At 40.1% G+C, this 27,983-nt stretch overlaps 1 protein-coding gene across 3 annotated transcripts; it reads left to right on the top strand.

Annotated features, from left to right (window-relative positions):
• Positions 1 to 1,913: 1,913 nt before the first annotated feature.
• On the top strand, positions 1,914 to 27,839 carry STX17 (syntaxin 17). Of its 3 annotated transcripts, none has more exons than XM_063164733.1 (8): positions 1,914 to 1,964; positions 7,390 to 7,571; positions 11,571 to 11,636; positions 17,776 to 17,992; positions 22,491 to 22,609; positions 22,696 to 22,746; positions 24,283 to 24,369; positions 25,037 to 27,839. In XM_063164733.1, the coding sequence occupies exons 2-8, from the start codon at positions 7,449 to 7,451 to the stop codon at positions 25,274 to 25,276; spliced, it is 903 nt and encodes a 300-aa protein (XP_063020803.1). In that variant the 5' UTR covers positions 1,914 to 1,964; positions 7,390 to 7,448; the 3' UTR covers positions 25,277 to 27,839. The 3 variants fall into 3 exon arrangements, with proteins under 3 accessions (XP_063020803.1, XP_063020781.1, XP_063020792.1); XM_063164711.1 differs by having other exon boundaries at positions 17,773 to 17,992; XM_063164722.1 differs by lacking the exon at positions 1,914 to 1,964 and adding an exon at positions 2,029 to 2,123 and having other exon boundaries at positions 17,773 to 17,992.
• The last annotated feature ends 144 nt before the right edge of the window (positions 27,840 to 27,983 follow it).

The following is a 27,983-nucleotide window of genomic DNA, read 5'->3' as shown; positions in this document are numbered from 1 at the left end:
GCTTGGCAGTGCCAAGCAACAGGACAAGAGGCAACAGGAAGAAACTGATGCACAGGGAATGCCACCAAACACCAAGAAAAAAATTATTTTCTGTGCTGCTGACTGAGCACTGGAACAGGCTGCCCAGAGGTGTTGTGGAGTGTCCCTCACTGGAGATACTCAAGAACTACCTGGATGCAATCCTGTGCCATGTGCTGCAGGATAACCCTGCTTGAGCAGGGAGGTTTGACCCAATAACCCACTGTGGTCCCTCCCAACCTGACCCATTCTCTAATTCTATGATTCTGGGAGCTACATAGAATCTGCACTCCTCATTGTATTTATGAGAATACCATAAATGGATAGATAATGGATAAATACCAGATGGAAGCTATTACTTCATCATTCCCACCTTTATCTACAAAAGTTAAATCCAAACACATTTAATCAAATATTTTTCATAAAAATATGTTGGCCGGCATTTAATTATCGGCATTTAATGACTGTATCCAAGGACAGCACTTCCACGATTCTGCTCCTAATCTGGGTCAAACTGTGAAACTGTGTCAACTTCCTTAACCATTTTAAAATATATGTTCAATGTAAGCTTTTTTTTTTAGTACCATGGCATTCCCCAGTATTCCATTGCCATTCCAGAAGCTGTACTGTGAACAACAGAACTAATGAAGCCATGAGATTCTGTTCATTTTGATTCTTCAGCCCCTAAATAGGCTTAATTATAACTAAAATTTATTCTTCATTACTCCTCTGAAAACCCTATCAAGCAGTCTGGAACTGTGTCTACATAAAGTGGATGGCCAATATATACAAGCTGACCGGCTGCTTGTTGCTACAAGAATGTGTAAGAGCTGAGCTATTTGCTTACTATTCCTTCACTGAGGAAACAAATTTAGGTTTATTTCCTCAGTGACACATCAATACCCACAAAACTTACAGGACCATAATGACTTCCTCCAAATTAGATTGGAGCTGGCCAAAAAAGTCATGGAACAACAGATGAACAGATAACATAAATCTTGTTTAGACCATCAAAATCAACATACATTCATATTTGTTACTCTGGAGATCTTTCTTAACTTTGTTTTATTGATGTTTAGCTAAAAAAGGGTCCAATATTGATGTAACACAGTTGCTCTACAGATATTACCAGACAGTTTTACGCTTTGATTCAGATGTGATAAATTGATCAGAAGTGGTACAGGTTGCCCTCGGAGGCTCTGCTCCACCTGTCCCAGAGGTGCGGGCACACCTACAGGGACAGATGCTCTGGTGTCAGGGTAGGATCCAATAATCGGTGTGTCAGGCACAAACAGATTACACTTATTTTCAAAATGTATTAGTGGAATGGCCTGAAGTTGTCAGGGGAGGTTTAGGCAGGATATCAAGAAAAGGTTCTCCACTCAGATGGTGTTTGGGCCCTCGAACAGGCTCCCCAGGGAAGCGATCCCAGCACCAAGGCTGACAGAGCTCCAGGAGCGTCCGGACATCGCTCTCGGGCACACGGGCGCTCTTGGGGATGGATGGTCCTGTGCAGGGCCGGGAGCTGGACTCCATCACCCTTGTGGGTCTCTTCTAGCTAAGAACACTTTATCATTCTATAAAAAGCTCTTAAAATTTTGTCGGGAATCTTTGGGTCTCTTTTAGAAGAAAAAAATCAACTTTTCCCTCCCGACAAGCCTGATCCCAGACTCCCGGTACCCCCTCCGTGGCCAGGACAGCTTCTCCGCCTCCTTCTCTTCCTCTTCCTCCTCGTCTCCGACCCCTTCCCGCCCCCGGCCGGTGGTTCCCGAAGGGGAACAGCCCCGTGGAGGATGGCCCGGGGGCGGCGGAGGGGGTGTGCGTGTGGCGGGCGGGGGCTGGGCCGCGCCCCGCGGCGGAGGGGGAGCCCAGCGCCGGCTCCCGCCCAGCGTCCCGAGGCCGCCGCCGCCGCCCGCGCTCAGCGCCCGCCACACGGCCGCCCCATGGTGAGGGGGTGAGGGGCTGAGGGACCGGGGGCGGGCGGGGGCGGAGGGAGCGGGGACCAGCGGGCAGCGGGGCTGGGGCGGCTCCGCTTTCGCTTTCGCTCCCCGTGCCAGCGAGGCGAAGGGAAGAGAAGGGCCGAGCCGGGGCCTGGCGAGCGCACGGTGAGCCCTGGGCTGGGCCCTGCCGAGCCACGGGGCCGGTGAGAGCTTCAGCGCGGAGCGAGCGCCGGGCTCCCCCCGCGACTCCCGGGGCCGGGCCCTCGGCCAGGCCGCGGCGGCCGCCGCTGACCCCGGCCCTGCCCAGCCCGACCCGGGGCCGGTGGCGGAGCGGCGGGGGCTCGTCCTGCTCCCGGCCCGGCCCGACCCGGCGGAGGGGCTGGGGGTGACCGGCCGGAGGCACGTGCCCCCAGCAGCGGCCGGGCCCGAGGTTCCCCCGCGGTCGGGCTGTGGGGTGTTGATCGTGACAGAACGTGTCACACCAGTTTGGATTGTCTTGTTTACTTGTTTACTTATTCTTTGCAGCGTGACAAATTGTTAAGCCTGGCATTGCCCAGGCTTTTAAAACTATAAGTCAGGAAAAAAAGAAGTAGTTTAGTCTGCTTGAAGCCTTTATGTAAGACTTGAAGGCTGTCTTTATTTTTCATGCTTTTCCTTTTTTCACACACGCCTTGCTTTTCCAGGGCACGGTTGCAGGCAGGGTAGGCCTCCAGAACCTGTTGATCTTATGCTGCAACAGGCGAGGTTTAGGTTGGATGTCAGGAAGAATTTCTTCATAAAGGTTAATTAGACATTGGAGTGGGCTGTCCAGGAAGGTGGTGGAGTCACTGTCCCTGGGGGTATTTGAGGAAAGACTGGCTGTGGCACTCAGTGCCGTGGTTAGTTGACAGGGTGGTGTTGACAGGTTGGAGCTGATGATTCCGAAGGTCTTTTCCAACCTAATTGATTGTATGGTTCTGGGGTGAGACCAGAGGTGAAGTTCTGTTAATAGTGAGAGTTGAGTATTAGGGCTCTGATTGCAGGTTGAGCTGTTGTGGCCTCTCGTGGCAGGCGTCAGCCCACTGCAGACTCGCTCCACCAGTTCAGCTTTGTGCAAAAGGTGCTCATGTGTTAGTCATTAGGTATTTTCTGCCCTTCTGCAGCTGGCTTAAACATACAAATCCAAGACAAAATGCCTGTTGTCTGCTCTGAATTCTCAAAATGCAGTCATGTGCCCTCGCCTTGCCTGGATCAAGTTTGTGTTGCCAGGTGATCCACAAGAGCACAGATCTACTGGGAGCCACAGCCTGACCTGTACCGCTGCTGATTGTGGGTGTTCTGTGGGGGATCCCACACATGTCTGTTTATTGCACTAAGCAGTTTCATGTTACTTTGTGAACACGCTGGGGCTGGTGACTGTGCCTTATTTCAGCCTAACAAAGTTCTTTTATTTTGATTCATTTTAGAGACAAAAAGTAAAAGATGTAATTTAGTCCCAGAGTGCAGTTTGTCTGTAGCCTACCAGAGGAGTGTGTTCCTCACTAACTACAGGCCTTGGCCAAGTGAGCAATAGCATCACTGCAGTCGTGGGGCCAGTACCACTCTAGGAAATGTTTCAGGTCACCCTAAGTAGAAAGCTGTTGTACATCCTTATATTCCAGTTAATTTTATTTACAGGGAAAAACTTCTTGGCCTTTCAACCCTTATCAACAAGGCATTTATGCTGGAGGTACTTTTTGTAGTGGCAGTGGTTGTCTAAAGTGTTGTGAGTGAATTAAAATCAAATCAGTGAATTACATTGTGTTTCCCTGGGCAAGCAGAACTCCTGAGGTTTGTTGTGTATTGTACTGGGTTTCAGGGGAGAACAATAAGCAGTTTAATGAAAGTTCATGAGTGTTAACAAGCAAAAGTTCACAAGTATTAACGTTTGAAGTGTGTTAGCAGCAATTTCTGAAATTCATAGCAAGTAACAAGTATGTTACCATACCTGGAAGAATTTTACTTCTGGTTGACTGCAGCTATGTGACTTGTGCTGCTACAGCCTGCTTTGGATATGTCTTTTTTATTTACCTAGTTGACTGAAAGTTATTCTGCATCTCAGTCTTGATCACTTCTGGGTTAGAGTTATTTCAGTCACTGATACTCATATCCAAGGACAGAGGCAACTCACCTCCCTAAGAAGCTGAAGCTGAGTGCAGTGTTTTCACTTGGTCCATGGGCCAGACAGGGCTGCTACTCAGAGGAATCCTGACGGGATGGAGATATGGGCAGACAGAAACCTCAGAAATTCCAGCAGAGGCAGTAAGAAAGCCTGCACCTAGAACAGGTTGGGAACACTTGATGGAGGGCAGCCTTACAGGAAAGGACCCTGGTGCTGTGGTGGTTCGGGGGCTGGAGCACGTGGCATTCTAGGAGGAAGAGAGAAGGGTTTGTTCAGCCTTAAGAGAAGGTGGAGGAAGGGGAGGTCTTGCTCTCGTGGGTAGGAGCTGTAGAGCCAGGCTGCTCTTGGAGGTGTGTGACAGTGGGATGAGCAGCACTGGACGCAAGCTGGTTTAGCTACAGGGAAGGTCTTCATGGTTGTGGTTTTGTCTGTTTGTTTGTTTTTAGCCTGGACAATAGTCAAACACTGAAGGAAGGGCTCTAGTGAGTGAGGAATGTCCATCCATGGAGGTGCTAGAACTTTACTGGACAAGGGTCTGTGCAATGACATCTGATTCAGCTTGTACTGGATGGCATGTGAAAATCCCTGCCAACCTAAACTGTCCTGTTACTCTGTGATTGCTGAAGGAACAGACATTATTGCTACAGAAATCAGTTATTAAAAATCATGTTTAGGAGAACACAAATCATGTAAAGTATGGAAGGTTTCCTTGAAGTTGCATCAGCAACAAGCAGAAATGCATAACATCAATTTTTTTAATTTAATGTTAATATTTTATGAATGTTAAAAAAAAGGAAGACATTGCATTGATAATTTATGGCTTAGAATTTTTGTTGCAGAAGCTACTGTACTATTTGAAAGAAAATTAATCAGGAGACCTGATGAGAATGTAAGGAGTTTTTATATTTCTTTCTTAGTTTTTCAAATTTGTTACACAGTGAATTTTAGGCAGCAGTGTCTTTAGAGTAGACACTGTCATGGAAGTTACTTTACTGTCAGGAAATTCTTAATGAGAAGAAAATTATTAGCCAGAGCTCTGCATGCAGCCAAGTCTTCAAAATGCAGAATTCAGATCATCTACCCAAGGCACATGGCCATTGTTTACATCAACTGTGCTTTCACAGTGCTCCAGACTGTAAGTCATCTAAACTATCAGTTTTGACTCTCATCAATCTCCAGATGTCATGAAAGGTTAAGGACAAAGTTATTGTTAATTTCACTTACTCTCTGCTATATTTCTTCTAAGGCAGAATGGGCTGTGTGTTTCTGGGAGTTCATGTTGTGTTACACATTTGAAGAATTTGCATCAACACTTCTTCAAGATGATTCCGTATTAAGGAGAAGCATGACATGGCTATTAAATATCTTTAGGGAACCAATTTTTAATTAATTCTAGCTCATAAACTCATGGACTAGTGTATAAGCTGCCAGGAAATTAAATGTCTGTTTGAGGAGGAAGTACTGCAGTTTGGAGTATGATGCTTCTTATCTTTTGGACATTATAAAAAAAAAAACTCAGTTCTAGACTCAGAATAGAGTTCATCTGTGATCTATGAGTGCCTCTTTCACAAGTTAGGGACTGTAGTGACCAAGGTATAATAGAATGTATTTTTTATCAGCTTGCATTTAAACTGCTGTTTTTGGAATGGTGAAAAGAGTGAATCAATGCAAAAGGTATAAAGTTCTTTTTGCAACCTGAAAAGTGTGAGGTCACCCATCCACTGCATGTTTATTTGAAGGTTATTATTAAATGCCTTGGGTTAGAAGGGAATTTGTAAAACCACTTGATAGTGTGTCTTTATAATTTGAAGTGGGTATGATTTAGCAATGACTGCAAAGTCAGTTGATGAAATAATTTCCTTTTGAGGTTCTGGAAAAAGAAAAGATGTGTCATTGAAACCTTAAAGATTGACTTCACCTAACTTGGTCTACTCTCAGTAAGCATTCAGCTTTCCACAGTTTTCAATTTCTTTGTTGATTGGGATAGATCAAAGGAGGAGAGTCTCCTGTTAGCATTCTGTTCTTCTGAAAAATGCAGCGTTGTTTTATTTGCAACCATCTTCCTCCCTGTACCAGAAGTGCTTTCCCTTTCTTGCTGGAGGATGCTTCCCACTTGGCTGCTTTGAGTTTGGAGCAGGTTTGTAGGTGTGCTCCCTGCAGCCTGCACCAGAGGGCTGGGGCTGAGCACTGAGCAAAGACCCAGTGCCATCAGCTGGAGTCTGCCCCATGTTCTCCTGCCTGCAGGAATCACAGCTCTCACAAAAACACCAACACCCTCCCTCTGCGTTTTCACACCCTTGGCAGATGTGGGAAAAGTGATGTCTAATTTCACTGTTGATAATATGTTTGGCTGTGGGAAAAACAGGAATGTTTTTTAACCTGTAATGTTCTGCTGTGCCTCACCTGTACCAGGAAGAATATGCTGGGTTAATTACTTTATATCAGTTTATTGCCAAAAGAGGAAAATTGGGAAAGCTTTCTGATATGGTAGCTGATGTACTTCAGGTACTTCCATATAACCAAGTTAGCATGTGTCTTTTTACTGAGACTTGTGACAAAACTTTTTCTTACATGTCTTCTTTCCCCTTGTGCGCATGCAGCGTGATGGAATTCTTTTATGTTACTCCTATGCTCTGTAGATAAATGCTATTACATGTAACAATACACACCTCTTTTGGAGAAGTGAAACACAAAAATTATGTTTTACACTATGCAGGGAACAGAATTCAGGCTGCTTATGTGCCTACTGGTCCTGCAAATATTTCAGCAGCCTATTTATACCCCTTGTTAGGTGGTGCCTTAGTCATTGTCGGCAGGGAACATATGCAATTTGGAGTGCAAATCTTCATTCAGGAGCTCTTAACATTACCAGGAAATGGAATTCCAAAATTATATTCTGGTGTGTTTTCAGGACACGTTTTACAAATTTTAGGATGATTCTGAATGAGAATTGGCAATATGCGAATTCTGATCCATCAAAGCATCTAATTTGAAGGTTTTTACCAAACCTTTTTATGTATCATTATGCTGTAAAACATTTGCCTCTGCCTTAATTACTTAGCTGCTTTTTTTCTTCTTGTTAGTGTTAAGTTTTATGAAAAATTATCCCCAAAGCCTGCAAATAAGTAAAGGTAATACATTTAAATGCAAACATCCAGATATTAATACTGCTTAATTTGGTTTTGGGGGATACGTGGTTATCAGAAAGACAGATTTATCTTATTTTGATTCCTTTAAAAAATGATTCAGGTTTAACTTTCTTGTTTAATTTTTTTTTTTTTTGGTTTTTAGGGGTTTTTACCTTGGTGAAGATATATTGGACAACTGTTGGCTTGAAAGCTGCTTTTAGGATGTTTGAAGATGAGGAAAAAGTTAAACTCCGCCGAATCGAACCTGCAATTCAGAAATTCATTAAAGTGGCAATTCCAACAGATTTGGAAAGGTTAAGAAAACACCAAATAAATATTGAGAAGGTTAGTGTTCACTTTTTACTAATGTAGTTATTTTTGCAGTATAGAAGCAGTCTCACTGAAAGATTACGTAGAGTTTTTGATGAGAGGTTGATGACAAAATGCTTTGATTCAAATTTGGCTATAGATGAAAGTTCTATATTTGTAATTGTGTGCACAAAGGCCTTTACATTTGTAGTAAACACGAATGTTAGCAGTAGTTTGGTGGAAATACTTGTATGATAGTTCATATATTATATCTTTTACATGAATTTTAGCCATAATGAATGTGTTACACTACTTTTGTGAGCTGTCATGATGATTTTCTCTTCAATAGTTTTTGTAAAATTAACTTTCAGCCATGCAAACCAAACATCCCTAGAGGTAAAAGGATAATTTTATAGAATCTGATTCTGTTTATTTTACAGGCTACTTTTAAGCAAAAATCACTAATTATGTCCAATTGCTTAGAGCAGCAACATTATTTACTTATGATGAAGCCAATATCTCTAACCTCATTTCATGAATATTGATTTAAACCTTAGGTTCCAGAGATAGTCCAAACAATTAATCTCCTAAATCACTGTTTGAAGAAACTATAAAATCAATATATAATGAAATTTGAACTTGAATACACCTTTCCAGAGGAAGTGGCTGCCATAAATTCATCATCATTGCTTCTCAACTATATGAGAGTCCAACTTTCTATATGACCATTTTGGAAAACTTAAAAGCTATAGCCTTAAGAAATAAGTTCTCTGGAATTCTTCTTTCTTTCTACGTTTTCCCTCTGAAAATTCTTGTTTTCTATAGCACATTCCATGGATTGGATGGCCTTTCACTCCAAGAGGGAATAAATGTGTATCCAAAAGAGGTACAGATGTCTCTAAGTCTCTGTTAGATAGCAGCAATTGACTTGGCAGTACATTGGTACTACACTTCCTGTAGTAGTACAGGAAGGTGGAGATTTTGTTTGGCTTACTGCCCTAGACTTTGTTGGTGATATGCAACAATCCTTTCAAAAAAAAAAAAGTGCTGTAAGACACTCTCTCTTGCTTTCAAGAGAGAAAAATTTCATTTAATTGTTTCAGTTTCATTTCTTGTACCTGTTTTAAAAGATGCTGTGTGAAACATTTTTTACCTTTGGCTGGGAACCATTGTTGTGGTGGGAATATATGTCAAGGTGACACAAAATGAGAAATTAGGGTATCTGAATCTTCCTGCAGTCTTATCCGAGTGTGGATGTTTGTGTAAGACATTTATTGAAGAGCTTTTAGCAGGAGATACTATGACAAACTTCTGAGTTCTCTCCATGTCCACTGGATACTTTCAAGGAGAGGTGGAAGGGATCCAAAGCAGAAGCATGAAAGTTTCTTTCTAAAGAGGGCTCTCAAGAGAATATTCATAGAGCAAAAGAGATGGAGTGTCTGAGAGTAACCTAATGTTTTATATTTTTGTTGTGGAATGCAAACTATTTGGCTATAGCACAATTATGATTAAATAGCACAGAAATATGGGACAATAGAGTGATTTGGGTTGGAAGAGAAACTTTAAGATCATCCAGTCCAACCCCCTGCCATGGGGTGGGAACACATTTCATTACATCAGGTTGCTCAAAGCCCATCCAACATAGGCCTTCCAGGCCTGGGACATTTACAACTTCTCTGGGCAACCTGTTCTACTTCCTCACCACCCCCATCAGAAAAAAAATTCTTATGTCTAGTCTCAGCTTACCCTCTAAACATTTAAAAGCATTGCCCCTTACGCAGTCACTACAGGCCTTAGTAAAAAGTCTTTGTCTTTCTCCAAAGCCCTCTTTCTTTATGGAAAGGCTGCAATAGGGTCTCTCAAGAGCCTTCTCCAAGGCTCAATCCCAACTTTCTCAGCCTTTCTTCATAGGAGAGCTGTTCCAGCCCCATTTTTATGTCTCTCCCTGGACCTGACATGAGAGGTTAGGATTCCATAGCTGTTTTTACTTCCTGGACTTCCCTTAGTTTTACATGTATTTGTTCAGGATAAGATCATAGAATGTTAAGGGGTTGGAATGGACCTTAGAGATCATCTAGTCCCAGCCCCACTGCCATGGGCAGGAGCACCTTCCATTAGGCCCAAGGCTTTGAACACTGCCAGGGATTGGGCATCCATGACCTTCCCAGGCAACCTGTTCCAGTGTCTCACCCCCCTCAGAGTAAAAGATTCCTTCCTAATCCCTAACCTAAATTTCCCCCCTTGCAATTTGTACCCATTGCTCCTTGTCCTATCACTACAGCTCTTGGTGAAGTTTCTTTCTCTGGCTTTCTGGTAGGCCCCCTTCAGATACTGGAGGGCTGCAGTGAGGTCTCCACACAACCTTCTCTCCTCCAGGCTGAACAGCACCAGTTTCCACAAGAAATAATGTCAATACCATCTCTTCTCAAGCTTTACTGTCCTTGAGGCACCAGGGTGAGCACTGTCCAGGAGTGTGGCCTACTTTGTGTGGCATGACAAAGAGAAGTCAACAAGGAGGAATTCTCTGACCATGTGAATGTCAGTGTGTTAAGTCATTGGATTCTTTGGGCTCGTCACTAGCATATTCTGAGTTTTGAAGCAAAGTAATAAAACAATATATTAAGCAGATGAATGTGCTGAGCATCTCTAGAAGAAATTATGAAGAGCAGTAAAGGAATTTTTCTTAACTGGTAACAGGATATTTTATTATTAGTTGTTTGGACAATGTATTACAGTCAGCTGAAGTCAAATAGGTGATTTTTCCCTAGAACCTCAGAAATTCCTGTTTCAGTACTCTTTGACTAAATTGGAAGATCTACTGTTGACACAGGGCTTTCTGTCCATTTTATTTTAAAGAACACTGGCAGTAATTTTAATGGCATAGCAATTTATTCAGATGTTATTATTATTCAGTTTCCTGGAAGAATTACGTTAATCTGACTTTGCTGAACACTAAACCTTTTATCTTCCATAGCACTACAAAGTCCTAACATGAAAGAACTTTTTGCTTTGAAAATAAGTAGTAACTTTAGATTTCTCCTTGTATTTTAGGAAGCTGAGTAACTTATGATCCTTATTGCTGTGGTATCTAAAATTATGAAAATAATTATGGAAAGATAGAGGCTATAGATAAAGTTTTTTATTGGTAACAAAGGTTATTAAGAAATTGAGGAATTAGATTTTACATAAAAATACCTTAGAAATCATGGTAAATATTTTGCCTTTTTATCTAAATAATTAAATAAATATTCTAATATCCAATGTGGTAAATACATTCTTTGATAGTTTCAGTACACATTCCAGGAATCACAGCTTCTACTTCTATTACTTTTTTACTCTTTTTCATGCTGAAGTCTCTGTATTATTTGTGTCAACTGCCTGTAGCAGGCACTGATTTGTTTGATTGATGGAAGGGTTGATATGTGATAATATGCAGTTCTTTTGCCAAACTTGCTCTCTGCTAATGTAATAGTTGTTCTGGTCTCTGTCCCATGGGAAGTACTGTATGGATAGTTTCCCACTAAAGTTAGTGGAGCCTCATGGAGGTGCCAGATCTGGCCTGATGGTTCTTCTAGCTGTGTTTGTAACTATATAGAAATGTTCAGTGTAAATGTAGACAGCAGCATTGTGTAATGAATGCCATTTTCCATGTCAGTAGTATCAGATACTTCATTGTCCTGTACTGTCCTTCATGACCAGTACTGTTTATCCACTATTCCACAACTTCCTTCTTTTTCTGCTGTTTGTTTTACTGCCCACCAAATGATTTATGCCACAGCAGTGTCAGGATGCAATATCACTTGGATGTTAAAAACTGATACTGATACTGGTTGTCTGTAATTCAGTAAAATATATTGTACAAAATTTTTCACAAAATACATTGCTATTTACCTCTCTAATTTTGCAGTGGAACTATTTATGACTCAACTTTCAGTTTTGGAAAATTAAAGTGATAATTTACCAGAGGTGGCTTTTTTTCTGCATAGCCAGTTGGTAAAAATAGCAATTCTGAGAAGTCCTTTTCCTCTGTTTTAGTATCAGAGATGCAGGCTCTGGGACAGACTGCACGAAGAGCACATCAACGCAGGACGAACAGTTCAGGTAAGGATATGAAAGTGGCTGTGCTGCTGATGGGGTTGAATTACAGACATAGTTCTGGACACCTCAGGGGTGGGCCTTCAGGGAGACGTACACTTCACAGGTGGGTTTGACAAGCAAGCACACAGTTTCACTTCATTTAAAAGTTAGGGATTTCCTAATTGTGTCCTATGAGGCAAAAATGGTCAGAAATGTTTCCGTGTTCTTGAAAAAGCAAAAGTTTGGAGACTGTGATCTTTTGCAAACTTTCCTCTTACGTTATTAAATTAGAAGACAGCTCTTGCAATAAGGGATACTGCTAATTTTAAAGCATGATTTCAGACAGAGAACATCTGGACTACTAGTTAGATGTGCACATCTGTTGTTAGGTACATGATATCATCAAGGGAGGAAATACCAGCACATTTGTCAGCACAGGCATCATCTCAGTGACTTCACCCATAATAATCCATAACTCAGCACACAGGGAACTATACACTCTTTCTAAAAATACATAATGTCTTGATGAAAATTATGCAGAAACTCAGCCAAACATCAGCTAAATAGCACACAGGCAAAGTAGATTATCAGACAGAAGGACCACATCAAGGACCACATCTGCAGCACAAAGTTTGCTGAGGCAGGTGTAGCACCTGGTGTCTGTAACAGCTGCATGCCAGTGTTCTAAGGACAGATGTGTGTTGGCCAGGAGAGGCATCTTGTGTGGGTTTCTCAGGTGTGGTTCAGAGGGACCTGTCTTTGCTACTGTAAATGACCTACACTGCCCATGGACAAGCAGGATTTGCCAGCACAGGTGGCCTAGTCATAAACCATTGCTCACAATTCTAACACTGTGAATTTCCATGTTTGTTTCAGTGTCTTACTGACTCTTGTGGGAAATTAGAATAAACTAAAAATGAAAAAAAAAAAAACCACCACCAAAACCAGCTCACCTCAGAAAGAAGAACTTAATCCTGACTGAACAACAGAATTAGATAGTAGGCAGAGCTGGAGTTACATGTCTTTTTTGAAGAATAGTGAGCTTTTTCTTTAGTGTAGATGATACGATGTGACACATAAAATCCAGTTAATATTCCTGCTCATTGGAGGTTTGAATATATTTTAATTTTTCACTGAGTACTTTTGAAATTTTAATACAAGTTTATTCTTCATATTCAAAGAGGCTTCCAAAGGTGGAAGTTCTGTTAAAACAACGTCATTTTAACAGGTGTGGTATAGTAAGTATGTATTTGCTTGTGTCTGTTCTCTAATCTGTTTTCATCTCTGAGTTGTGGGAAAGGCTTCTCTTGTAACTTTAAGTTACCAGTATCATTTATTTAGCAAGACAAAAATCTGTCAATAATTACAGAAAAAATAATTGTGTTTAAGATGTTATTTTTAGATATTTTAAGTGTTTTAATAAGAAAACTGCTTATATTTCTCAAGAAACATTTGTATTTGTCTTGAATCTAAAGCTTGATGTTTTTACAGTCAAAGTAAATTTTCTTAGGTTTTATTTAATGCTTATTGCTTCTAGCTCTGGATACAGATCTAGATGCATTAAAGTGGTTCACATTCTGATACCCAGAGAGCAGAATAAGTATCTGGGTCCATGCAAGAAGAGCAGACTGGCTCTTTGTTTTAATTAAATAGTTAGGAGTCTGGAGTACTCGATAATAAATTATATGACATGTAGAATGTGTTTGCCGTAAGCTGTTTAAATGTTTACTGATGGACTTGTGATCTGTTTGTTTGCAAAGAAATCAGATTAATTATTGTGATACCAAATGTTCTCTGCAGCACACACTTTGCTCTCAAAATTAGATGTTGTAAAAATACATTAGGAATCCCTAAGTCAATATTGACCCAAGGCATCCGCCACAGGTTTTAGACAAATATATGCACAGCCATTCTACATTTAATCCATGTGCACATAATTAGCCATTTTTCTGAATTTTCAGTTTACCCAGAATAATTACTTCTGTTGTAATTTTGATGATGGTCAAAATTATAATAGAAGTATAGATGAGTGTAAATCTGTTGCTCTCCCTTCAAGTGACTGGGTGACACATTAAAAACTTCTATAAAGGATGGTGAAGAAAACAGATAAATCTTGCTCAGGGCATGAAGAGACCCTTTCAAAAATGTTGAGAAAATAGCTCTTGTGTATCATGTATTAGTTTTTCTGAACGTGCTCTTGTATATTTTCATTTTTAGGGACAGTCCATGGACTTCTTAAAATGTTAGGGCCTGAATGAATTTGAAGTTTTCTAGGCTTTGTCTGCATACATGCTGACTGTACCACACAATTAATTACTTCAAGGTTTAAGCTAATTTCAATGAAATGGCAGTATTTTGTTGTAACATCTAAGGACTGCCCTGATCATTTTGGTGGTGAGAGGAAGAGAAAAGCCACAGGTACTAGAGAGGAAATAAGACATTAAACAAAAAAAGAAAAAAAAAAGAAAAATGCAGTGGATGAACAGTCTGGCTTTAGTCTTTATTCAGCCCACAAAAAGAGACTCTGTTCTGAAAAACATATTTAGGCTGACATAGTCTCTCCACTGTATTACTCTAACCTGGAAAGCTGCTTGAGGAATGTTAATCTATTTTTTCTTTTTCACTTTTATGGTTTCTAGTTCAGCTGAAAATGGTTTACAAGTTAAAGGTGGTTTCTGATCAGCTCTTTTTTGCATAAATCTTCAAACCTCAGGTTGTTGGCTCAAGGTCCTGTATGGCTCAGGTCTTCTGTAACATTTCTAAAATGCTCCTCTCTGGCGTACTGTGTAGATAAGCTGAGAGGGCATGAGGAGTAGTGTAGAAAACTTCATTTCTGCAGGAGGTTCTTTGTGGTTTCAGTGAAGGATCATGTAAAATCAGAGCATTATTGCAGCCTGTGGCCATCTGCAGGGTAAAGATGTCCTTAAACTCAGAGTTCCTTTGACCTAGGCCAAGAATTTTTTAAGACTTGAGGGACATGGAGTAGAAGTGAACTGACTGATTGTGTGGTAGTGGTCCAGAAAAGCCAGATAACTTAGTGAGATATATAAGCAGGAGGGCAGTCAGTGTGGTCTCTCCTACAGTCTCTTCAGTCAGCAGTAATAGGATCCCAGGCAGAATAGTCCAGTTTGGGCACCACACTTCCAAGGAAGGCATGAAGTGAATAGGGAGAGACCACTGAATGCAGTCAGAAATTGAGAGAACAGGACTTGTGGTGAAGATCAAGAAATCACTTATTTTGCCCAAAGAGCGTCCAAGAGCATCATGCTGTCTGTCTGCAAACATGGAGAGCATGGTTGCAAAGAGGACAGGGCTTGTCTTTCCCTATTTTGCACAGAGAGGATTAGAAATACCTGGTTTAAGCTGAGGCCAGAGAGATTTCTGTTAGACATAAGGAAATGCTATAGTATGCTGAATTCTGGCAGTGAGGTATGAAGAAGGTTGTAGCTCTTCGTGCAGAAGTCCTTTTAAGACCAGATTAGATAAACAACTGACAGGAATAATATAGGGACAGTGGATCATGCATTGAAGGGATAACTTCCCAAGGTTTTCACCAGTTCTATTTTCCTGCAGTTTTTGTGAGAAAGCCATTTGAAACAAAGATTCTTGTTTGATTTTGGAAGTTAATGGACTAAAATTGCAGTTGTTATAAAGAAAAATTCTGTGTCTTTTGGGCTGAATTTGGAGAGTGCAAATCTTGGAAGTCTCCACAAATGAAAAGAGAATTTTTTATTACCTTCCTTGCTAAATAATCTTGGTTTTAAAAGTGCAAACAGTTGAGATGAAAGTGATACACTTTCATGCTCTACCTAGAAATTAAACTCAGTGCCATTAAAATTATTATGAGAAGAAGTCAGAGTCATTTGCATATCCATAACATTTGTGATGTTCCACCCTGGTGAGCTCCTGGGATGTGACTCCTCACAGCAGGGCTGAACTTTCCTGCTAGGCTGAATCCATTCACCTTCTGTTTTGACAGTAAGTGGAACACAAGTCCTCCCTACAATACCACAAAGGAAGAGCTCCTAAAATTAAATTTCACTAAATTGGCTAATATCATCATCTGATTCCTCCATCTTCTTGCATAGAAATATTTCTCTTTGATTAGCAAGGTAATAATGAGCAGTGGAAGTGAGGATCTGGTTTATTTATTATTTATTATTTATTTATTTATTATTTATTATCTGGATCATTGCTTAGGGTGAGTACTTCATACCTCTTTAAGCCTCTGTTCAGGATCTGTGCGAACTCCCATCAGCCAGTTGTGTTGTGTTGGTCCCTGCACAAACTTGTGATTTGCCCCAGCAGCAGCTGCCATGGTACAGATCCCAAGCAGAACTGCATTTTAAGTCAATTTCAACTGCAAAATTCTCCTTTTTCTTTAAAAGAAAAAGGAGCTACTGTGGAACCATTGTTATCTCACCCCAAACTCATTGTTGTCACTGTTTCACTAATTTTTGTTTGTTTGACATGCCTCTTTTTTTTTTTTCTCCAATTGTTGCCAAAGACAGGATAATAGTAATAATTTTCTTTACTGAAATAAAACTGCATGATCAACCTCAGTCCCTTGCATATAGTTCTAGAAATTAGATGATTGAGTGTTGTGTTTTGATAGTCCCCATTTTGTTACTTCAGTGAAATTCCAAGATTCTATAAACCAAGAATTTTGGCACATGGTGCAGTATGAAAGTGGTGACGTTCTCCTTTTCTGGGGACATAGGGGCTCGCATGGGGGGAGATAGCAGGAAGCAGGAGGTAGACTGAGATGAGGAATGAATGAGGAAAGTTACTGGCTACCATGTTTCTAATTCAGCTCAGTGTCTTCCACAGTTGGGGTTTTTCTTTTCTCTCTCTTTCTTTTAATTGTCCATCAGTGGTTTTACCTGAGGTTAGTCTTGAATAATGCAGCCTAATTTGGCTAATAGTACTCTTAATTTAAGCATACAGTATAATCTAATCTAATCTTAGTAATTTGCCACATGATTTTAACGAATCAATAGTTCTTTCTTTGGAAGCTTGTGCAACAGGTTGTTGAATAATTTCCTTCCTTCTTCTCTAATTATATTTTCTACTTTTTTTTTTTTATAAATACTAAAAGCAATTAATTCCACTAGTGTATATAAATAAAATTAGTTCCATCTAGATCTTGCTTTTCCAGATAGTCAGTTTTACCTCTCTAAGGCATGATCTGTACCTGGTTTGTATTCTGGAAAACCTTTGTATTTCTAACCACTCATTGGTGTCAATCTATTCTCTTGCTCTGTTGTGAGAAGAGTATTCAAATTAATTGGTAAATAAGCGACAAAGAATAGAATTTATTGTGTCACTGTAAAGTAATGCAGAGAATATATTTTTGTCTTTTTTTTATATAATTAGATAAAAACTCTGTCCTAAAACAGTAAGTGGTGTAATTTAAACTGTAAATTTTGTCTTTTCATTTGTAGGAAAAGAAAATTTGTGTGTATTTTTAAAGCCCAGGCAATTAAAAGCCCCTTTATTTTTAATGCAGAAAGAAATTTATCTCATGTGAAAGGCCTGTACACATCCAGTTCTTGCTAGTTGTGAACAGTTTATATCTCCTCAGAAGTCTTGTGACTAAAGAAGTATTTACATGTTTTATTAAATTTGATATTCCAATCAAACAAATGTATTTGTTGTTCATCTGAAAAAAAGAATAAAAGAAAAAAGTAATCTTTGTCCCTGAAGTTGTCTTCACAAAATGAAAGATTTAGGGTAGTTGGGGGTTATGAATGACGGTATCGTGAGGTCCTGTGATCACCATCGTCACTTACTATTATAGAAAAAGCAAATTTTGAGAAGCACTCACTTACTTTACTTGGATATTATTGCAACTTATTGCAACTTGTGTAAATATTTTGGCAAAGACCTAAATTGACCAGAGAAACAGAAATAACTTGAGCGATTACACAATTAATTAATTAATTAGTTAAATACTTTAATTGAAACCCAAAATAAACCAAACTGACTTGGAAAAGTGGATAAAGTACAAAAACGACAACTGGAAAAATTCAAAATAGTGGTGGTGATGGCTTCAAAAATGTTTCTCCCTTGATTATAAAGAGGATAGGTGCTTCCCAGGCACTGAAGGCATCTGGTGTTTTCACAGTCAGCTACAAAATAACTCTTAATGCTCTTGCAGCAGCTCCGTGCCAACATGCGCGAGATGGAGAAGTTGTGTTTGCGAGTGCGGCAGGAAGACATCCCAGTTCTGCAGAGAATGATAAACCCCATTAAAGAGGAAGCTTCAGTTGCCATTAAGGACTTCCTGCAGCTGCATTCTGAATCTGCAGAAGAACTTAAAAGGCAACTCAAAGGACAGGAGGATGCCTCTTTAACCAGATCTGCAACTCTAGGAGAAGGTAGTAGAATTTAATTTCTGTATTTATTGTATCTCTGTCATTGTATCCAGTATGCAGTTTCTCTAACCAGATATAAATGGCGTAAACAAATAAGATTTCAGTTGAAGAGTATTGTTAATGAAGAAGTAGATTTCTTTCCTTACACCACACTTTTACCAGCCCTGTGACTGAAATTTTGATAAGCAGAAAATGCTTAAATACCTTAAAAAATTAAATATCTTTGGCCTTCTGTGGCAAAGGTCCTGGACCCCTGGATCTTGAAATAGTGGACTGTTATAGGAAGCAGAATACTTTCATTTATGTTTCAAGGTAGCTTGGCTTCTTTTGTCCCCCCTGCAAATCACTTGATTGTGTGCAAGTAATAATTTTGGCCATTTTCATTGAATTGAAGAAATACCAGGAAGATTTTTTTATGATAGACAGTGTAATACAGCATTGATGAAATATATGGAAAAAGAGAAGCAAGTTCCTAGGTAAGGAAGAACATCTCCTCCTTTAACATTTTAACTTGGTAACTGACAAGAAAGGAGTATAAATCCATTTAAATAAAGGATTTTGAAAACATACCATGACATGCTAGAAATTGGATATGTTTGCTGGTCTTCCCTCCTTTCTGTATAAAATGTCTTTCAGTCTTTGTTCTACCATTCTGTCTTCAGGAGAAGTCTCTGTTATGCCCTGGTGCTGGCCAGTGCTCTCTCCTGATGATCTGTGAGAAGGTTGGTTCCATCAGGAATAAACCTTTCCCATATCTGTAATTTGATTGCTGCAGTAGCAATATTACTTAAAATGATCTGAGCATTTAATGTGTCCTAAAATCAAAAGAGCATTCTCAGGCAGTAGCATTGTTGTAGAAGAACCTGCTGTCAGATTTGATTTCATGACCATTCTTGTTGCTACATGCAGAACTAGAGGAACTTTTTTCAAGTGTGATTAACAAGCCAGTGAGCGTCGTGGTTGAGCAGGGAGAAAAAGAGAATTGACAACCGGGCTTGCTTTCAAGAATGTCATGTGCAGTAGTATCAGAAAACCTTGTGAACATGGAGATAAATCAGACACAATCCCTTCTTGGGTTAGAAGGGACCCTTGGACCATCATCTAGATCCAAACCTCCTGCCATAGACAGGAACACCTCCAACAGACCAGGCTGCTCAGATCCAACCTGGCCTTGAACTCTTCCAGGGATGGGGGCATCCACAGCTTCTCTGGGCAGCCTGTGGCAGTGCCTCACCACTCCCATTGTAAAAACTTCTCTCTTACAAGGCCAGCAGAATAAACTGAATTGGCTTCTGACATAAAAATCTCAACCTCTTGAACACCTTCAACATGTTGTAGTTAGTTGTTCAGTAGTTTGTTCTAATATCTTCATGGATTTCAATATATATGATTCCCTTCATATATATTGGCCATTACTTTCAGTCTCCTTGTGTGCTGTTCTCTGTTGTGATCAGAACTAAATTTAGGATATCTCTTCTGTTGGTGACTTTCTGCAGTTGTTCTCAGTTCATTCCAATATTTCATTGGAAAGGCTTTGTTCTGGCTTACTGCTTCTGTTTTTTACATAATTACGTAGGTAGCAAGTGGGAACTAGAATTTAATTTCGAAGTACAAGACTGTTTCTGAAATACCTTTGAACTACAGAGGATATTGAGAATAACAGCATTTCAGAAGGACAAATAAATTTATTAGAATGATGAAGATGGGAAGAACAGAAAAAATATTACAGGAATGGCAAGCATCTGCAAGTTTACTTAGGAATGTGGAAATAATTCACCCCATTTAAAGTGAAACAGACAGACAGACAACTAAATACAATTAATTAGTTTTTTTTTTTCAAGTTTGCCTGCCTGTGCAAGCAGCCCTGTTGAATTGCTAACCCAGACACAGTGTATTGCCTATTCCTTTGTGCTTAGAGGCTGCAGTCCTGAAAGCAAATCTTGGCTGTTGATCTTAATCAAAGGAAGTTCAATACGTGCCCGTTCTTTGTAGCATGTTGCTTCCCATCTGCTAGAGAAGGAAGGAGTTTACAAATTCAAATCTCCCATTTAGAAGGCATGTCAGTGATATGATACAGTCCCCTCCCCCATTCACCATCCTCAACTGAGGGCCAATAGAAATGGAATTTAATTGCATATTAAACAAACATTAACAAAAGGTGAGACTCCACTCTTAAAATTACTAAAATCTTTTAAGCAACATATTGGATCTTCCAGAGCATTAGATTTTTATCTCAAGTGTAATGAGGTGTAAGGCTCCTCTGTGAAATCTGCAGAGGTGTTCTGTATTATTGTATTTCTGTGGAGATGCTGTAAAAATGAACTGGTAGAGACACTTCCATTCTCAATTCTATTAAAATTGGTTAGACTTGATAAAAAGTGAAGTAGTGAATATAAATTTCTTACTCATACTTTCAGCCCAAATGTGACCACCTCTTGCCCTTCCTGTTCTTTACCTTAGTTTTTTTAAAGCGAATAAAGAATTTTCATGAGGAATTTTTTCTCACTGATTTTTAGTTACTACAAAACGATAACATGTAAACCTACTTACAGTTTTAATTTCTTTGAAATGTGTGTCATGCAAAACCTTGGTTTTACAACACTTTCAAGGATATGCTTTTCTACAGTAGGTCGGCATAGATTGTTAGGAACAGACCAGAGCAAGGTCTTGGGAGCAGGCAGCTTTGCTTAGTGAGATTTTTATTTTGCTTTTGAATTATGAATACTTTAGTTTTAACCAACTTAGCATGCATGTGGTTGATTAGGGAAGAGTACACCTTTCTGGGCAGAAGAAACTTTATTTTGAAATAGGATTGTGTAGGATTGAAATGAAATAAAACCCTCAAAACCCGTGATAAATGTCAGAGTATGTGCCTGAACAGTTTTCTCAAAAAATGCACACATTTGGATATAGAATTAATTATATTGAAAGGGGAAAGGAATATTTTAGAACTGAGTATGCAAACTTAATTAATCTGAGGTTATTAATCAAAAATATGTTCAGGAAGAACAGGTGATGATTGTAAAACATGAAGTGCCTTCTGTGTCTGGATTCTTAAAGGAAAAGGGGCAGAAATACTTAAAAAGAAAAACAAGCCCAAGTCAAGCCCCCAAATTGCTTAGTGCATTCGTGTTACTCTGCTCACTTAGTAATTATGTGTAAATATCAATTTCATTCATGTTAGAATTCTACTGAGCTGAGAGTAGGAAGATTGGGTCCTTCATCTATTTTGAGATATTGGGATAAAAAATGTTGAGAAATGGACAAATGTTAGGAAAATGTATAATTTTTATTTTATCTTAAATTAATTCCATGAATGAGCATGCACTGATTTTTTTTTAAGAATATGATTATATTTATTTGTTTTCCATTGGACATATCTGTTGTTGTAACAGTTATAGAATATTATTATTGTACCTTGGCACAATCGTTGCATCTAAAGATTTTAATACAATATTTACACTTTAGTATTGTTAGATGTATCTAACCAGCCTTCCCCATAATAAGCTTTCTCTTGGGACTGCCTTCCCAAGGACGTTAACACCAGTGTCCTGCTGAAGGAGCGATCCCCCTTCAGAAGTTGAATCTGTTGGAATTGAGATGATTTTTGCACTGTGTTTACATGTACACCTTCTCCAGTCTGCCTTCCAGACTCCCAGCCTCTTCCTGAGTCCTTGTATTGACAAGCCAGACTTGTTTGTTTTTTTTTTTTATTGCCCCTCAATTTGTTGTCCACAATTACAGGCATGTCCATGCCCTCTGCAGTGGCTCTGGAGTGACGGGAGGAGGGCTGTGTGAGCCTGTTCATGTATCTGCTCTCCCAAGTGCCACTCACTGTCTGTCATTCCCCATTTTTAACACCATACTTTGTCCAAATGCCTTCTGCATTCAGTCAGGTGATTTAGGGAGGAACACACTTGAGAATATCTCGGGTACAGCACTGAGCTGCAAATGTCTGCCATCCTTACAGTACCATTTACTCAAATGATCCAGCTTGGAATGCTGGGTACTACATTACTTGGGTTTCACTGCTTTTACTTTGAAAGCTTTTTCCTCCAGCATCTTTTAGTTCTCAGTGGCTGAAAATCAAACCAGTAGCATAATAATCAATCGTAAAATGAGTCTGTTCAGTTTTGGGAGTGTTCCTATGTGTTGTATATAAATGAAAAGTTTTTGTCCCAAGCCCAGTTTTCTCAGCCTGGTCGATACAAAATGAATGAAATGACCTTGAATTCAGGAGTATAATTTAGTATCATGTCAGGACTGGTTGTGAAAATGTGCTGATAGAAATGAATCTATTTCTTTGTCAATAACATCCTTTTAAGAAACTGTGTAGTGCTGTAAGGCATCTCCCTATATGATCATTTTTGGGGCTGTTGCTTGGCTTGAATCAGGTTAAGTGTCAGATTACCCTTGAGGAACTTCAGGAGTGAGAAATTCTGCACACCACCTGCATCCTGGTTCAGTGCATTTATTTATAAACATCATGTTTCTCATTCAGAAACTTTATATAACACAGAAGTGAAGGATGGCTCCCAAAGTTTGATCCAGATCTACTCCTGCCTTCCGGAAATACCTCAGGAAGAAAATGCAGCTGAGTCCTGGGAAAGTTTAGAAGGGGTATGTTGGAACTCCCTCCCTGCCATGTTGGTGCTCTTTGTTTTAGCAGCTATCACAGAATAACATTTTTTTTTTATTATTTGCAGGACTTGGTTGAGCTCAGCCAGTTGGTGACTGAGTTTTCTCTCTTAGTCTGTGTAAGTATTAATTCTGCATTCTGTCCTACAGAGTCTCCCACAAAAACAGGGTGCATGGGTAACTCCTAGGTGGGGTTGGGTGGGGACAAAAACGCTGAGGATGTATCTCTCCTGTGATTCAGGCTCTGCCAAGGTGACACTTTGAGGAGGCAGCAGTCTCCTCTTTCAGCACTAGTGCTGGGAGTTGCTCCCAAATTCTTGTCAGTGGAGCAGCTGTAATGTTCCTGCCAGTGCACGAGCTGAACCTCAGCAGAAGCTCTGCTGTGCTGATTGCAGACTTCTACCCAGGTCCTATTAGTTTTTACAATTTCTAATTGTAATGGTGGTGACAGCTCTTACTGCACAGGGTGTGTGTTTGTCAGGTTTCTTTTCTCACTTAATCAGGAGTGCTAGAAAAATCCTCACTTTTATCATGCCCTTTCTCTGCTCTCACCACAGTGCCAAAATGTTGGTTTAGTTCTTGCTGTGCCATAGGGACTTTAAATGCACAATTCTCATCTCCTAGGAGAGTTCTTAATCTCCTTGCTGTTGGGTTAGTAGGGATAAATAACCTAGCTTTTATCTTTTCTGCTGAGTATGTGCTGCTTCATCGATACAAAAATACTCAAGTAAGAACCATTAGACTGGAGAGGAACTGCAGAAATGTTCATTCAGTATTCTAAAGGTTAAAGGAAGAGGTCCTGTTCCCAGGACTTACTGGATTTTACACTTAACCATCATTAGATATAATACCAAGCATTTAAGGTGGGTGGACTGCATTGTAGATGAATACCAGAGCTGGTGTACTCAGCAGTTTCTGACTGAAAAAGAGGCAAAAAGTTCAGAATGCCTTTTATTTTCAGCTGCACATCAGCCATCTCATTATTTTGTGACATAAACCAGCCTGCGTAGATTAGAATAAGAACAAACAAACCCACAAACCCCTTTATCTTCTGCTCCAGTGTTCCCTGGGAGAGACTGCAGGGGCACCTGACTGACTGCATTTGGAGAAAGGATGGAATGTTTTTGTAAAATCAAACAGTAAAATACAGAGTAACATCAAGTGTATTTTCTGTGCCGTCACTATTTCTAAAGTTATTGTTCTATAATGTCATAATTAAATACTTCTTAGATTTTTTGATACAGCTTTGTATATTGGAGTTAGTACTGATCTTATAAATGCCCTTTATAGAAATTTTTTGAACGTGAGACTCAGCAGGAAACAAAACAGGCTACTTTGGATTATTTTTCCTTTTGGACTCTGAATTCCTCTATCTATAGGAAAGATTTAGAAACCATTTTGAGTTGTTTTCTCTAACTGCAGCAAGACATTGTTTAATATCCACCCCATATTATTACTTAATAGTTTAGATTTTTTTTGAAGTTAGTCTGTAGCTTCAGCAGAGTTTAGCAGATGCTAATCATGGAGCACTACTAAGGCTGCCGGGTGCAGATGAAAGCTGCTGTGGGGCCCTGATTACAGGCATTAAAATGGTGTGTATTGGCTCACTGCTGCTTCCCAGCAGGTTCCCTCACTCATAATTCCTTTGCATCTAGTCCCAGCAGGAGAAGATTGACAGGATTGAAGAACATGTCAACAGTGCTGCTGCGAATGTTGAAGAGGGAACCAAAAACTTGGGGAAGGTAGGGATCTGCTCCTGCTGGTGAATCAATGGTGCTCTGCCTCGCAGCCACCCTCTGTATTAACCCCATTGATCTGCCGTCTTTAATGCTGAGGGAACCAGCAATTAAGGAAATAAAGAAGAAATGACCCACAGGTAGCAGGGGAAAAAAAATCAATCTCTCTTGTAATTTTCTATCACATCCAGGCTGCTAGAAAATACAATTATTTAATTTGGGGGGGCCTTTGAAACACTATTCTGATGGTTACTTTGTTTTACCTGCAAAGACAAGTGCAGTGAGTGACTGGTTCACAAGAATCACGTAAACATTAAACAAGAGCCTGATCATAACCTGTCATTGCCATCCTGTTCCATGTCAGTTGCTAAATAAACCCCAAAGCTGCAGTCAGAGCCATCACTGAAAAATCGTAGCATTTCCTCAGTTTCTGATTTAAGGATGGTGACCAGGTAACACCCAGTGTGCACACCATGTGAAAGGACTTGATTCACAACTGCATACACAAGACAGGATTTTGAATTGGTGTTAGCATGTTCTGTCATACTTTTTTTAAATACTAATTTGTAAAGTTTATTTATCACTGAGCATTCATGTCATTGCCGAGAGCAGTGAGGGGAAAATGCACATCGCCACAGGCAAGTATTCTGACTTTTTTTTTTTTCCTTTACAGGCTGCAAAATACAAGCTGGCAGCTCTGCCTGTGGCAGGTGCAGTCATTGGTGGAGTGGTGGGGGGTCCTATTGGTCTCCTTGCAGGCTTCAAAGTAGCAGGAATTGCAGCTGCACTTGGTGGTGGGATTTTGGGCTTCACAGGTGGAAAATTGATACAAAGAAAAAAACAAAAAATGATAGAGCAGGTCTCTTCCAGCTGTCCAGAGCTTTCTCACCAAAGTGCCAAAAAATCCAGCTGAAGTATAGATTCATTATGGCCAGGAATAACAGTGTACTGAGCTAATGACAGACTTGCAGCCTTATGCTTTACATACAAGGCTGAGTTGTGTGAATTTTGATGACAGTTCTGCTCCTTGGGAGGGCTGAAAAAGTCGTGTCAGAATTTCTCTTTTCAGATACGGTGACATCAGTCCTTTGAAAATTATATGGATAACTTTTAATTACATAATTATTAGATAAGCTATATTCACAGCTATAATGGTGGGTGACAGGTGCTTCATGCCAAATTTGCACAAAGTGTCTTGCAGACAATGCAAAGAGATACTTGGAAAATCCTAGTGCTTTCCCATGAATGCCATGAGAAGCTGGAGCTTTTACTGTAGTGCTCCAAAGAAAAGGAAATAAATGCCATCATTCTTTCACACTCATAGTATTTTAAATTTACCTTAATTTATCTGGATTCCCAAACTCTTCCAGTTATTCCCCAGGATATGACTGACTCTGCCTGTTTAATAATACATAGGGAAGCACATGCTGTTGTAAGAAAAGGTGAGAATGTGAGTGAGCAAAGTGGAAAAAAGTTATGTGTATATCACATCAGCACTGGAAGCAGCTTCTCCCCTTTCCAGGCAAAGCAGTTAATTTGTAAACTTCCCACCTGGCTCAAAGTGTAGTTGTGAATTGAACAGTCTAAGCAGCAACCCTGCAGCACTGCCACTGGAGGGTAATAATTTTCCATAGCTGTTCAGCTCCTTGGCTTGTGCTGAGAACACTGTACAGGATGAAGAGCCAAGCTCTGGCATTCTGCACCTGAAGCCTCCCACGTGAAGCAGCACTTACTGCAGGATGTTGCCTTTGCTTCTCCTGGAGCCCAGAGCGCCCTGGTGGGAGAGCTGAACAGCTTCCCTGGAGGGCAGTGCTGCAGCCAGGCCCGCTCCCTCCACGGGCTGCTGTCCCTCAGGGCTGCTGTGAGGCCCAGGCCGGCAGAGGAGCAATGAGGGAGGTCCCTTCACACCGACAGTGCCAGCTGGCAGCCCCAGAGCTGGGGACAGGGCTGGAAATGTGAACCTGATAGAGCTTACGACATAAACCACGCCTGTTTGGGCAGCTGCACTCTTGCATTGCTCTCCGGTGCCAAAACTTCTGCTTCCACCCACACTGCAGTGTAGCTGCTCAGCCTCTTCAAGAGTTTGGGACATGCTGTGGAGCCTGTATGGGGTGAGATGCTGGCAGTGCTTTTGCTTGCTTTTTATAGTGGACACCTGTTATCTGACCCTCCTTAAGAAGCCTTTTGCTTCTGGAGCTTTGATTGTTAAATGCAAAAGTGTTAATGTGTTGTTATTGTTATATAATTGTACAATTGTCACATAATTTACTGTTCGGAACATGGTCCTACCTCCACCCTTTCAGGACACTTCCCACACTACTGCTGCTACTGTTTGGGGGAACAGAAATTGAGGTTGGGAAGCCGCTTTTTGAAGTTTTTAGATTGGTCAATTCATCCTGAGCTCTGCTTGAGTTGTTTTCTTAGGTGCACAGTGAAGTCAGTATTGAGATAAGGCTCCCTAGCAGGGAACACGGTCCAGGGACGTGTACTATAGAAAGAGCTCCCTTTCAATAACCAGTACTTTGATATCATCACTGGAAATCACTGTCTGCTAATGACAGATGATGGGGTTTTGTGCCTAGAGACATTGTAAGCAACTGTTAGTTACAGCACAAATAACTTCTAAGCAGTGCTTCCTTATTACTTTTAAAATACTGAAATTGCTATCAGCCAGAGCATTATGTCTATTTTAAGTAGGTCTGAGATTCAGGGAAACAATGTGTGCAAGAATAGTTTTCACAAGTAATGGCACACATTGTCAGAACTGCATGTGTTAAAGCCTCGGTGCCTGCACTGGTAAACTCAGCTGGAGTGCAAAACATGACCTGAGTAATTCAGCTCATTTGCTTCTGACAGGCAAAAAGCCCTTTCCTTTCAATGCATCTACTTCTGATGTAAACACAGTTAATGAGCCTGTAACAACTTCATAGTAAGGCTGTTCATTCCTTTGATATTTATTTTCTACATTTAAAGGAAGACAATAAGAAAAAAGTGTTCTTAATCAGAAGCTGGTTGATTTTTTGTATGATCTTCAAATGTGCTCTCTGCTTTCCTGCTGTATGCTGTGAAACCTTGTGCATTTAAATGACAACAGCCACATCAGCGATGTTGTGGACTCCATCCTCTCCCCCCAAACTGGAATAATGCCAGGACAATCTAAATTCATAAGACTGAATTCTGCCCCAGCTTATACAAATTCAGCTTGGTGTGCACTCATTTTATGAAATGTCTACTACAGAAACTATTCTTCCCCCTTGCATCCTTGTGGAAGCAATTTGAAATCATTGTGTACACACTAGATGTGGGAGACTGTTATTTAAGCAATGATATTTTAAAATAGGTGGATTATTTACATATGCAAAGAAACATCAGCATGTGAGTAACCAAACTAGCAATTAAATTGCTAGGCATGTTACTCAGAAGATTTGTAAGATATAAATAATTCTTTCAGATGAAATAAAAGTTTTTGCCTACGAGACTGGTTGGAGCATTTACTGAGAACATCAGGGTTTATTTCCTTTCAGCTTCTAAAAGACTAACCCCTCCCAAATTTTACATTATTAAAATAATTGCACTACCAAGATACAAGAATCCTGTAATGAGTTCCCAAACACATACTT

Source organism: Melospiza melodia, chromosome 1 (assembly GCF_035770615.1).
Source record: "Melospiza melodia melodia isolate bMelMel2 chromosome 1, bMelMel2.pri, whole genome shotgun sequence".
NCBI lineage: Eukaryota > Metazoa > Chordata > Aves > Passeriformes > Passerellidae > Melospiza > Melospiza melodia.
The sequence above is the reverse complement of the archived record's forward strand: the minus strand, read 5'-3'. Positions and strand labels throughout refer to the sequence as shown.